A 12,988-nucleotide genomic window follows, 5' to 3' on the forward strand; every position below is an offset into this window, starting at 1 on the left:
ATCTAATACCAATCCTGCTCAAACTGTTCCAAAAAGTTGAAGAAGAGACAGTACTCCCTAACTCATTTTATGAGGCCAACATTACCCTGATACCGAAACCTGGTAAGGACAACACACAAAAACGAAAACCAGAGACCAATATCTCTGCTGAATACAGATGCAAAAATCCAAAACAAAATTCTAGCAAATAGAATACAACTGTGCATTAAAAAGATTATTCATCACGACCAAGTGGGGTTCATCCCTAGGGCACAAAGATGGTTCAACATCCACAAATCCACCAATGTGATACATCACATAAACAAAATAAAGGACAAATATCATATGATTATATTGATTGATGCTGAAAAAGCATTTGACATGATATAACATCAATTTATGATTAAAACACCTAATAAAATAGGTATAGAAGGAAAATACCTTAACATAATAGAGGCTATCTATGAGAAGTCCTCAGCTCATCTCATAATTAATGGTGAAAAACTGAAGCCCTTTGCCCTACGTTCAGGAACACGACAGGGCTGTCCCCTGTCACCTCTGCTTTTCAACATAGTGTTAGAAGTCCTTGCCAGAGCAATCAGGCAAGAGAAAGAAGTAAAAGGCATCCAAATTTGGAATGAAGAAGTTAAATTATCACTCTTTGCAGATGATACGATGCTACATATAGAAAACTCTAAAGACTCCACCAAAAAGCTATTAGAAACAATCAACGAATACAGTAGACTTGCTGGTACAAAATCAACGTACAAAAGTTTATTGCATACCTATATACCAACAATGAAATCTCAGAAAAAAAATGCAAAAAACAATTGCTTTTGCAATTGCAGTAAAAAAATAAAATACCTAGGAATAAACTTAACCAAGGATGTGAAAGACCTATATGCTGAAAACTATGACATTTTTGAAAGATATTGAAGAAGACACAAAGAAATGGAAAGACATTCTGTCCTCATGGATTGGAAAAATTAACATAGTTAAAATGGCCATATTACCCAAAGCCATATACAGATTTAATGTAATCCCCATCAAAATTCCAATGGCATTTTTTAAAGAAATAGAACAAAAATCATCAGATCTGTTTGGAACCACAAAAGACCCCGAATAACCAAAGCAATCTTATGAAAAAAGAACAATACGGGAGGTATCACACTCCCAGACTTTAGCTTTTACTACAAGGCTACAATATTCAAAACAGCATGGTATTAGCAGAAAAACAGACACATAGACCAATGGAATAGAAATGAGAACCCAGAAAGAAAAACACATAAATATGGACAGATAATTTTTGACAAAGAAGCTAAAAACACACAATGGAGGAAAGACAGTCTCTTCAATAAATGGTGCTGGGAGAATTGGAAAGCCACGTGCAAAAGGATGAAACTGCACTGCTATATGTCACAATGTACCAAAATTAATTCAAAATGAATCAAAGACTTAAGCATAAGACCTGACAGAATAAACTGTATAGAAGAAAACATAGGTACTAAACTTATGGACCTTGTGTTGAAAGAACATTTTATGAATTTGACTCCAAAAGCGATGGAAGTAAAAGCTAAAATAAATGAATATGAAACTTAAAAGCCTCTGCACAGCAAAAGAAACCATCTACAAAATAAAGAGGCAACCAACTGAATGCGACAAGGTTTTTGCAAACAGTGCCTCCGATAAGCGGCTAATATCCAAAATATACAAGGAATTCATGCAACTGAACATCAAAAAACAAACAACCTAAGTGAAAAATGGGCAGAGGACATGAAGAGACATTTCTACACAGAGGACATAGAAATGGCAAAGAGATATATGGAAAATTGCTCAACATAACTAACCATCAGAGAAATGTAAATAAAAACCACAATGAGATACCATCTCACACCAGTCAAAATGGCTATCATCAATAAATCAACAAACAACAAGTGCTGGCACAGATGTGGAGAAAAGGGAACGCTTGTGCACTGTTGGTAGTATTGTAGACTGGTTCAGCTTCTATGGAAAACAGTATGGAGGTATCTCAAAAATCTGAAAATGGAACTACCTTATGATCCAGGAATTCCAGTCCTAGGTATCTATCTGGAGAAATCCAAAACTGCAATTCAAAAATCTTTATGTACTCCTATGTTTATTGCAGCATTATACTCAATAGCCAAACATGGAAACAACCTAAATGCCCATCGGTAGATGACTGGATTCTTTGCACTTTTCAAAGAATCAGCATTTGGTTTCCTTGTTTTCCTCTATTGTTTTACTGTTTCCTATATTATTGATTTATACTTTAATCTTCATCATTTCTCTTCTAACTGCTTTGCTTTCCTTTTACTACTTTTTAAAGTGGAAGCTGAGATCATTGATTTGAAATCTTTCTAATCTACTGTAGGTATATACCCCAAATTCTGTTATGTTTTTAAATGTATGTTTATTTTTCAATTACAGTTGACATTCACTATCAGTTTTATATTAGTTTCAGGTGTACACCATATTGGTTAGACATTTATATGATTTACAAAGTGATCTCCTTGATTATTTATTATTCATCTGCCACTATACAATTATTACAATATTGTTGAATATACTCCCTGTGATGTACTTTTCCCTCCATGCTGTGACTATTTTGTAACTTGCAATTTGTACTTCTTAATCCATTCACCCACCATTTTAAAAAAAATTCAGTTTACTAATTTCAGGTATACAAAAAAAAATAGTGACTGGACATTTACAAATTTCACACAATGATAACCCCAAGAAGTCTCTTACTCATTTGACACTACACATAGTTATCACAATATTATTTACTATTAAATGAATTATTTAGTATTAAATGAATTTGAAAACATTTATACATAAAGACATGTGTGCTCCAATGTTCATTGCAGCTTTGTTTGCGGTGGCCAAGACTTGGAAACAACCAAAATGTCCTTTGAAAGATGAATGGATAAAGGTATTCCTTTTTTAAAAACTTCTTTTTCTGAGATTGTATTGTTAGTATACAAAAATGCAATGGATTTTTGTACATTGATTTGGTAGCCAGCAACTTTACTGTATTTGTTTATTGTTTCCAATAGCTTTTTGGTGGTATCTTTAGGGTTTTCTATAGATAGCATCATGTCATCTGCAAAGAGTGACGATTTAAATTCTTCATTCACAATTCAGATGCCTTTTGTTTCTTTCTCTTTCCTGATTGCTCTGGTTAGGATGACCATTACTATGTTGAGAAGTAGAGGTGATAGGGAACATCCCTGTAGTGTTCCTGAACGTACAGCAAAAGGCTCCAGTTTTTTACCATTAGTTATATTAACTCAGGGTTTGTCATATATAGCCTTTATTATGTTGTTATTTTCCTTCTGTTAAGTGTTAAGTGTTTTAATCATAAGTGGGTGTATCTTGTCAAATGCTTTTTTCCATGTCTATTGATATAATCACATTATTTTTGTCTTTTATTTTGTATATGTGGTGTGTCACGGTGATTGATTTGCGTATGTTAAACCATCCTTGTGCCCCTGGGATAAACCCCACTTGATCCTGATGTATAATCTATTTAATGCATTCTTGTATTCGATTTTCTAGAATTTTGTTTAGGGTTTTTGCATTTGTATTCATCAGACATATTGGTAGGTAATTTTGTTTTCTTGTGTTGTCCTTACCAGGTTTTGGTATCTGGGTAAGGTGGTCTCATAAAATGAATTAGGAAGTATTGCCTCTTCTTATTTTTTGGAAGACTTTGAGAAGGACAGTTGTTAGATCCTCTTTGAATATTTGGTTGAATTCACTAATGAAGCCATCTGGTCCTGGACTTTTGCTTTTGGGAATGTTTTGGATGCATGATTCAATTTCCTTACTGTAAATCAGTTTATTTAGATTTTCCAGTTTCATGATACAACCTAGGAAGGCTATATGTTTCTAAGAACTTGTCAATTTCTTCTAGGTTATTGAATTTGGTAGCATATAGTCCTTCCTAGTAGTCTTGTACAATTTGTACTTCTTACTCCCTTCAACTTTCTCAACTCTCTCGGTCCACCAACCCCTCTTCCATCTGGTAAACATCAGTTTGCTCTCTTTATCTATGAGTGTGTTTTTGTTTTGTTAGCTTGTTTATTTTGTTCTCTAGATTCCACACACAAGTGAGATAATATGGTATTTATCTTTCTTTGACTTATTTCACTGAGCAAAATACCCTCAAGGTCTGTCCATGTTTTCACGAATAATAAGATTTCATTCTTTTTTGTGACTATGTAATATTCCATTGTGGATATGAGTTACCTTTTCTTTTTTTTTAAGCATAATTTATATTTTAGTTAAAAAAGTTTGGCATCACACATATTCAAGTGTGTTACACCATGTTCATTCCTCAGAAGTGGCATTTTAAAGTGTTAAGCATTGTTAAATATCAACAAATACAACTCTGTTTTACAATTTAGTACTGGAATAATTCAAAGTACTGTGCCAATTATAAATAGTATAATCAAGTTTCAAACGTGTCCTCAAACATATTTAAAGGAAAGCATATAGACACACAGTTATATGCACACCATTTATTATACTCATGTAATCAAAGATATTTTATAAAAGCAAACAGTTTTATCCCTCAACTAGTTTGTATACTTACATAGATTTTAATACCTGTTCAAAGATTTTCAGTTCCTGTTTATACAGATTTTCAGGAGAAGGAATAAAGAAAGATAAAATTTAATTTTATAAGAACACATAGTACTTTATCCTCCTTCACAAAATAATCCAGTCATTCAAGGCTGATAACTAGTCTTTATGAAACCAACTGTTTTCTAAAGACTACAGAATAAGTGCTGCAGTCCAGGTTACTATTAAAATTCAGTCAGCTGCTGCTCATTGCAGAAAGAGCCTACGCGGTGCTCCTACCAAAAATAATCTTCAGTTTTTGAGGCCTATGAAGGCAGATGATCTTATCTTCTGCAGAGACTTAAAGTGCAGCTACAAGTGGAGAAGTGCTAGATTCGCAGTCACTTCAGAAATACTTGTGGAAGTCTGTTTCTCATGTATAATAAATATGCCGAAAATGTCCTTCAGGCTCATAACGGTTTATCAATAACTGTCACCCCTGCATAACTTCTCCCTGTGCTCATACAAGATGATACAACTGTCCATTTATCAGTTGTTGGGTTATAATAGTCTACTGATGCCAAGTTACAGGAACCATCATCTCCTCCGACTACATATAACAGACCACTAACAGCACAAACTCCTGCATTTCTTCGGCACATGTTCATATCTGTAACCTGTCTCTATGTATTGGTAGTGGGATCATACACTTCAACACTTTTTCGTACTAAAGGGCCATCGTGACCCCCGACAGCATACAGTAAGTTGTTTAACACACCAACACCTGCCCCGCTCCGCCTGGTACTCATTTCCGCTATGTATGTCCACTCGTTCGTTGTGGCATTATAGCATTCTACTGTGCTCAGACACTGACGTGAAGCTCCATCATAACCCCCCACAGCATAGAGCAAACCTCCAACAACACCCACACCAACACTGCTCCTCCTCGTGTTCATGGGGGCCACGTGAAACCATTCGTTAGATTTTATGTTATACGCTTCCACAGATGATAAGCCTGTACTGTCATCAAAGCCTCCCACCGCATATAACAATCCATTTAATACAGCAGCACCCAAAGTGCTTCTCTGGTCTCGCATGTTCGCAACACTGGTCCACTGATCTTTCACGGGGTCATAGGAATCTACCGTGCGGACTCTTAAGGAACCATTAAAGCCACCAACGGCCATATAGACCATCCCTGCCCTGCATCTCCTAGAAGGTAATTCTGCTACTTGGTGCCACCGTTCTTCTTTAAAGTCGTAACATTCCACACTTCAGATAGCCTTCGGCGCCTGGCCCCCAACCACCACCATCAATTTGGGAAGGTTCATGGGTGTTCTCAGTCGGGTCCGGACACTCTTCATTAATATACGCTGCTCGGTTGGCAGCAAATGATACTTCATGGCTTCAATGAGGTAATCTTTGCAAGCACTGCTGTTCTTGACCAATGCTTCCTCTTCAACCCTCTGAATTAAATATTCCCGAGGGAGCAAAGGTAACCATACATGTTCCATCAGCCGAGCCATAAATTCTTTCCTTACATCTTTGTCATGGTTCACCCAAGCTATTACAGCTTCAAATACCTTCTCTTCTGAGGAAATGGTCAGTTTGTCACTTGAAATTAAGCTGCACACTTGTTCAATGCCGAGATTGAGGAATTCTTCACTCAGTACTACATCTGAAAAATGTTGCTCTGCATAGGTGTTCGCCTTGTTCAGGAGGTCGGTGCATGCGTGCATATCAGCAAAAGCCCGGATTCCTAAACAGTTGACAGGGTGAAGCTGAGATTCCAAAAATTCACAGCAAGTCTTCTTCACATCCTGTAACTGTAACAGACCAGCTGCTGGCAGAAGCACTTGTACATTCTCTTCCGTAACCTGGATCTCGGCAGTGTAAACATAATCAATTAGCATCCTCAAGGTCCAGCCATCTACCTCTTTTATTCGAACTCTCTTTGCTCGGCTCTCACTCATCTCACCTGTAAACATGGCGTGAAAATAAGGACTACAGGCGGCCAGCACCACTCTATGAGCAGAGATGTCCATGTCTTCAGCCACAATTGTGACATTGCACAGCAAATTTTGACTTCTTAATTCGTTCATGACTTTAAAAGCTTTCTTCATATGACAAGGATTCACTGTCAGTGTGCAGTGTTTTTCAGTATTATCATCTTTTGAATCGAGAGGCTTCTGATGACCCAGCTTTGTGCATCCGGGAGGCAGCGGCGGCGTCTCCATTGTGGCTCCTCTCGGGCTTCAGCACGCCATCCCCGCCCGCCGCCGCCAGCACCATTCCAGCCACTGACGCCAGCACCGCCCACCTGCCGCGCTGCGTCCCATCCGCCCCAGAGGGGGCGCCGCTCGCCTCACCACGCACCACCACCTGCGGCATCGGCCCCCGCACCATGGCTCGCCAGACCGCGCGCTCGGTCCCACTGCGCGCCTCCCGCGGTCGCCCGAGTGCGGGGCAGCGGCAACGGCAGCGGCAACGGCAGGACCGGCGGGCTCGCGGGCTCGGCTACCTCCCACCTTTTCTTTATCCAATCATTTATTGATGGACACTTAGGTAGCTTCTATATCTTGTTATTGTAAATAATGCTGTAGTGAATATAGGGGTGCATGTATCTTTTTAAATTAGTGTTTTGGATTTATTTGGATAAATACCCAGAAGAGGAATTGCTGGATCATAAAGCAGTTTTATGTTTAATTTTTTTAGGAACCATTATCCACTGTGGCTGCACCAATTTGCAATCCCACCAACAGTGCACAACGGTTCTTTTTGCTCCACATCCTTAATAACAGTTGTTTATTGATTTATGGCTGTTCTGACAGGTGTGAGGTAATAGTTCATTGTGGTTTCAATTTGCATTTCACTGATGATTAGTGATGTTGAGCCTTTTTTCATGTGTCTATTAGCCATCTCTGTGTTCTCTTTAGAGAAATGTCTATTCCTGTCCTCTGAGCAGTTTTTAATGGATTGTTTGGTTTTTTGTGTTGTGCTGTATGAGTTTTATAAATTTTGATTACTAACCCATTGTCAGATGTATTATTGACAAATATCTTCTTCTAGTCAGTAGATTGTCTTTTTGTTTTGCTGATGGTTTCCTTTGTTGCGCAAAAACCTTTCAGTTTGATATAGTCCCATTTATTTATTTTTTTCTTTTGCTTCATTTCCCAAGATTATTTTGTCATAACAGCATAGTAGTGGTATAAAAACAGATAAATAGATCAATGGAACAGAATAGAGAACCCAGAAATAAATAAACCCATGCCTATATGGTCATTTAATTTAATATGCAGTGGGGGAGGCGACGGTCTCTTCAATAAATGGTGTTGGGAAAACTGGAGAGATGAAGGAAAAAAAAAAGTTAAGATTATTTGTTCAAAGTCTGTGAAAAATGCCATTAGTATTTTGATAGAGATTGCACTGAGTCTATAGATCGCTCTAGGTGGTGTAGACAGTTTAACAATGTTAATACCTCCTATCCATGAGAACAGTATATATGTCCATTTATTTGCATCTTCTTCAATTTCTTTCTTCAATGTCTAATAGTTTTCCAGGTACAGGTCTTTTAAGTATTTGATTAAATTTATTCCTATGTATCTTTCTTTTGATGCAATTGTAAATGGGATTGCTTCATTAATTTCTATTTTTCATATTTCACTATTGGCATACAAAAATGCAACTGATTTCTAAATATTGATTTTGTATCCTGCTTCTTTACTGAATTCATTTATCAGTTCCAATTATTTTTTTGGTGGAATTTTGGTGTTCTCTCTATATTGTATCATGTCATCAGCAAATAATGACAATACTAATTCTTCCTTTCCCATTTGTATGCCATTAATTTCTTTTTTCTGTCTGACTGCTGTGGATAGGATTTCCAATACTGTGTTGAATACAAGTGGTGCAAGAGGGCATCCTTATCTTCTTCCTGATCTTAAGGAAAATGTTTTTAGCCTTTTCCTGTTGAATATGATGTTAGCTATGGGTTTGTTGTATATGGCCTTTATTATGATGAGGTATGTTCCTTCTATGCACATCTTGCTGAGAGTTTTTATCATCAATGGAGGCTGGATTTTGTCACATACTTTTTCTGCATTTATTGGTATGTTCAAATGATTTTTACCTTTCCTTTTGTTTAAGTGCTGTATAATGTTAATTAATTTAAAATACTGAACCAACCTTAAATCCCAGGAATACATCGCACTTGACTGTGGTGTCCAATCTTTTTAATGCATTGCTGAATTCAGTTTACTAATATATATATTTTTAATTTATTGGGGTGACAGTTGTGTACATATACCACAACTTCTTTATCCATTCATCTATCGAAGGACATTTTGGTTGTTTCCATGTCTTGGCCACCGTAAACAAAGCAGCAATGAACACTGGAGCACACATGTCTTCATGTACAAATGATTTCAAATTCTTTGGGTAGATACCCATGAGATGGATTGCTGGGTCATACGGTAATTCTATTTGTAATTTTTTGAGGAACCTCCACACTGCCTTCCATAAAGGCTGCACAAGTCTGCATTCCCAACAACAGTGTATCACGATTCCTTTTTCCCCACAGCCTCTCCAACACATATTGCTATTTGTCTTGTTGATGACAGCCATTCTGACTGGGGTGCGGTGATATCTCATTGTGGTTTTTATTTGCATTTCTCTGATGATTAGTGATGTTGAGCATTTTTACATATGTCTATTTACTATTTGGAAGTCCTCTTTGGAGAAATGTCTTTTCAGGTCCTCTGACCATTTTTTCAATTGGATTGTTTGTTTTATTCCTACTTTCTTTTTTTTTAATTTATTGGGCTGACAATTGTTAGTAATTTTACATAGATTTCAGGAGTACAATTCTGTATTACATCATCTATAAATCCCATTGTGTGTTCACCACCCAGAGTAAGTTCACCTTCCATCACCATATATTTGATCCCCCTTACCCTCATCTCCCTCCTCCCACCCCCGTTACCCTCTGGTAACCACTAAATTATTGTCTGTGTCTATGAGTTTTTCTTTCTCATTTGTTTGTCTTGTTCTTTTGTTGTTTTTGGTTTATATACCATATATCAGTAAAAGCATAGGGTTCTCTGCTTTTTCTGTCTGACTTATTTCATTCAGCATTACACTCTCAAGATCCATCCATGTTGTCACAAATGCTCCTATATCATCTTTCCTTAACGCCAAATAGTATTCCATTGTGTATATATACCACAACTTCTTTATCCATTCATCTATCGAATGACATTTTGGTTGTTTCCATGTCTTGGCCACCATAAACAAAGCTGCAATGAACATTGGAGTACACGTGTCTTTATAGAGAAATGTTTTCAGATTTTTTGGGTAGATACCCAGGAGAGCTATTGCTGGGTCATGTGGTAATTCTATTCGTAATTTCTTGAGGAACCTCCACACTGCCTTCCATAGCGGCTGCACCAGTCTGCATTCCCACCAACAGTATATGAGGGTTCCTTTTTATTCGTAGCCTCTTCAACACTTGTTACTGTTTGTCTTGTTGATGAAAGCCATTCTGACTGGGGTGAGGTGATATCTCATTGTGGTTTTCATTTGCATTTCTCTGATCATTAGCGATTTTGAGCATTTTTTCATAGGTCTATTTGCCATTTGTATATCCTCTTTGGAGAAATGTCTCTTCAGGTCCTCTGACCATTTTTCAATTGGATTGTTTGTTTTGTTGTTGTTGAGTTTCATGAGTTCCTTGTATATTTTGGATATTAGCCCCTTGTCCGAGGAACTGTTTGCGAATATCTTCTCCCATTCAGTTGGTTGCTTCATTATTTTGTCAATAGTTTCTTTTGCTGTGCAGAAGCTTTTCAGTTTCATATAATCCCATTTGTTTATTTTAGTTTTTACTTCCATTGCCTTTGGAGTCAAATTCATAAAATGCTCTTTGAACCCAAGGTCCATAAGTTTAGTACCTATGTTTTCTTCAATGCAGTTTATTGTGTCAGGTCTTATGCTTAAGTCTTTGATCCATTTTGAATTAATTTTGGTACATGGTGACAGATAGCAGTCCAGTTTCATTCTTTTGCACGTAGCTATCCAATTCTGCCAGCACCATTTATTGAAGAGGCTGTCTTTCTTCCATTGTATGTTTTTAGCTTCTTTGTCAAAAATTATCTGTCCATATTTATGTGGTTTTATTTCTGGGTTCTCAGCTCTGATTTTTGTTATCTCCTTTCTTCTGCTGACCTTTGGTTTCACTTGTTCTTCTTTTTGTAGTTCTTTGAGGTGTAATGTGAGGTTATTTTTTGGGGATTTTTCTTGTTTCTTGAGATAGGCGTGTAATTATATAAATTTCCCTCTTAAATCTGCTTTCGCCGCATCCCAAAAATTTTGGTAGGATGTATTTTCATTGTCATTTGTTTCTATGTATCTTTTGATCTCTCCTCTAATTTCTTCTTTGACACAGTCGTTCTTTAAAAGTATGTTGTTTAATCTCCATGATTTGTGTTTTTTCCTGCTTTCTTTTCGCAGTTGATACCCAATTTCAAAGCCTTGTGATAAGAGAATATGCTTGGTCTGATTTCAATCTTCTTAAATTTCCTGAGGCTGCTTTTATGCCCCAATATATGGTCTATTCTTGAGAATGTTCCATGTACACTCGAAAAGAATGTATAGTCTGATGTTTTAGGATGAAGTGCTCTATATATGTCAATGATGTCCATTTCATCTAATGTGTCATTTAGGGCTGCTATTTTGTTATTTATTTTCTGTTTGGATGATCTATCCATAGCTGTCAATGATTTAAGTCCCCTAGTATAATTGTGTTTTGGTCAATTTCTCCCTTTAGTTCTGTTAGTAGTTGCTTGGTATAGTTTGGTGCACCTAGATTGGGGGGCATAAATATTGATGACTGTCATGAATTCTTGTTGTATAGTCCCCTTTACCATTATGAAATGTCCATCTTTGTCTCTTGTTATCTTTTTTACCCTGAAGTCTCTTTCATCTATATCATCATGGCTACACCTGATTTTCTCTGGGTACCATTTGCTTGGAGTGCCAATTTCCACTCTTTCAATTTGAGTCTATGCTTGTCCTTATAGCTGAGATGTGTCCCTTCGAGACAGAATATGGTTGGATTTAGTTTTTGATCCAATCTGCTACTCTGTGCCTTTTTATTGGTGAGTTCAGTCCATTTACATTTAGGGTGATTATTGATATGTGAGGATTTCCTGTCATTCTGTCTTTAGTTTTCTGGTAAGGCTGTGACTCCATTGTTTCTTTGCTTTTTTGTTTTTGTCTACTATTTCTGTGTAGTGGTATTCTATGATGTTTCCCTCTGTTTCTTCTTTTATTACAGTATATATTTCAGTTCTGGATTTTTTTTGAGTGGTTACCCTTAAGATTATGTAAAAGAAAGTTTGATGTTTAGAGTATAGCATTTTCTTCAGCACGCTTACTTTCTCCATTCCCATATTCCGGTTCAGGCATTTACGCTCCCCCATTTTATGTTTCGGTTGCCACAAATTGTCCCTGTTGATGGTGGTCGAATAGCCTCCTTTAATATTTCTTGTAGTGCAGGTCGTATATTAGAAAATTCCCTCAGCTTCTGTATGTCTGGGAAGGTCTGTATATCTTCTTCATATATAAAGGATATCTTTGCTGGATATATTATTCTTGGCTCATGATATCTCTCTTTCAATAGTTTGAATATTTGGTTCCACTCCCTCCTTGCTTGTAGAGTTTCTGCTGAAAAATCTGATGTTAATCTAATGAGCTTTCCTTTGTAGTCTACCGTCTTCTCTTCCCTGGCTCCCTTGAGGATTCTTTTTTGGTGTTATTTTTAGACAGCCTCAAATCAATGTGCCTTGGTGAAGGCCTGTTGGGATTGAGGTAATTAGGTGTTCTATTTGCTTCTTGGATTCGAGGATCCAGTTCAGTCCACAAATTTGGGAATTTCTCATTAACAATTTCTTTGAACATATTCTCTGTTCCCTTTTCTATTTCTTCTCCTTCTGGTATGCCTTCTATTCTTATATTGCTCTTTCTGAGGGAGTCAGAAAGTTCTTGTAGTGTTCTTTCATTTCTTTTAAGTCTCAAGTCTCTTTCTTCTTCCATCTGTGTAATTTCCAGGTTTCTATCTTCGGTGTCACTGATTCTTTCCTGCATCTGGTCAACTCTACTACCTAAGCTGGTTATGTCATTCTTAATTTCTTGTATTGAGTTCTTAAGCTCCAGAAATTCCATTTGGTTCTTTTTTAAAATTTCAAACTCTTTCGTAAAATGCTCATGTTGTTCTTTGATTGCATTTCTGAGTTCATTAAATTGCCTTTCTGTGTTTTCTTGCATCTCTTTGAGGTTTTTCAGAACTGAAATCTTGAATTCTCTATCATTTAAATGACATATTTCCATACCTTTGAGTTCCTTTTCTGGAGACTTTTTACTTTCT

At 36.9% G+C, this 12,988-nt stretch overlaps 1 protein-coding gene across 1 annotated transcript; it reads right to left on the minus strand.

The window, feature by feature from the left end:
• Positions 1-4,439: 4,439 nt before the first annotated feature.
• On the minus strand, positions 4,440-6,803 carry LOC308494789 (kelch-like protein 2; the record flags this gene model as incomplete). The annotated part of the gene is given in 3 exon segments (XM_081042723.1): positions 4,440-5,249; positions 5,253-5,840; positions 5,844-6,803. Coding segments are annotated over 3 exon segments (1,761 nt in total). The 3' UTR covers positions 4,440-5,036.
• Between the last annotated feature and the right edge of the window lie 6,185 nt (positions 6,804-12,988).

The sequence above is a fragment of the Rhinolophus hipposideros genome (genome assembly GCF_964194185.1).
Source record: "Rhinolophus hipposideros genome assembly, chromosome: X".
Taxonomy (NCBI): Eukaryota; Metazoa; Chordata; class Mammalia; order Chiroptera; family Rhinolophidae; genus Rhinolophus; species Rhinolophus hipposideros.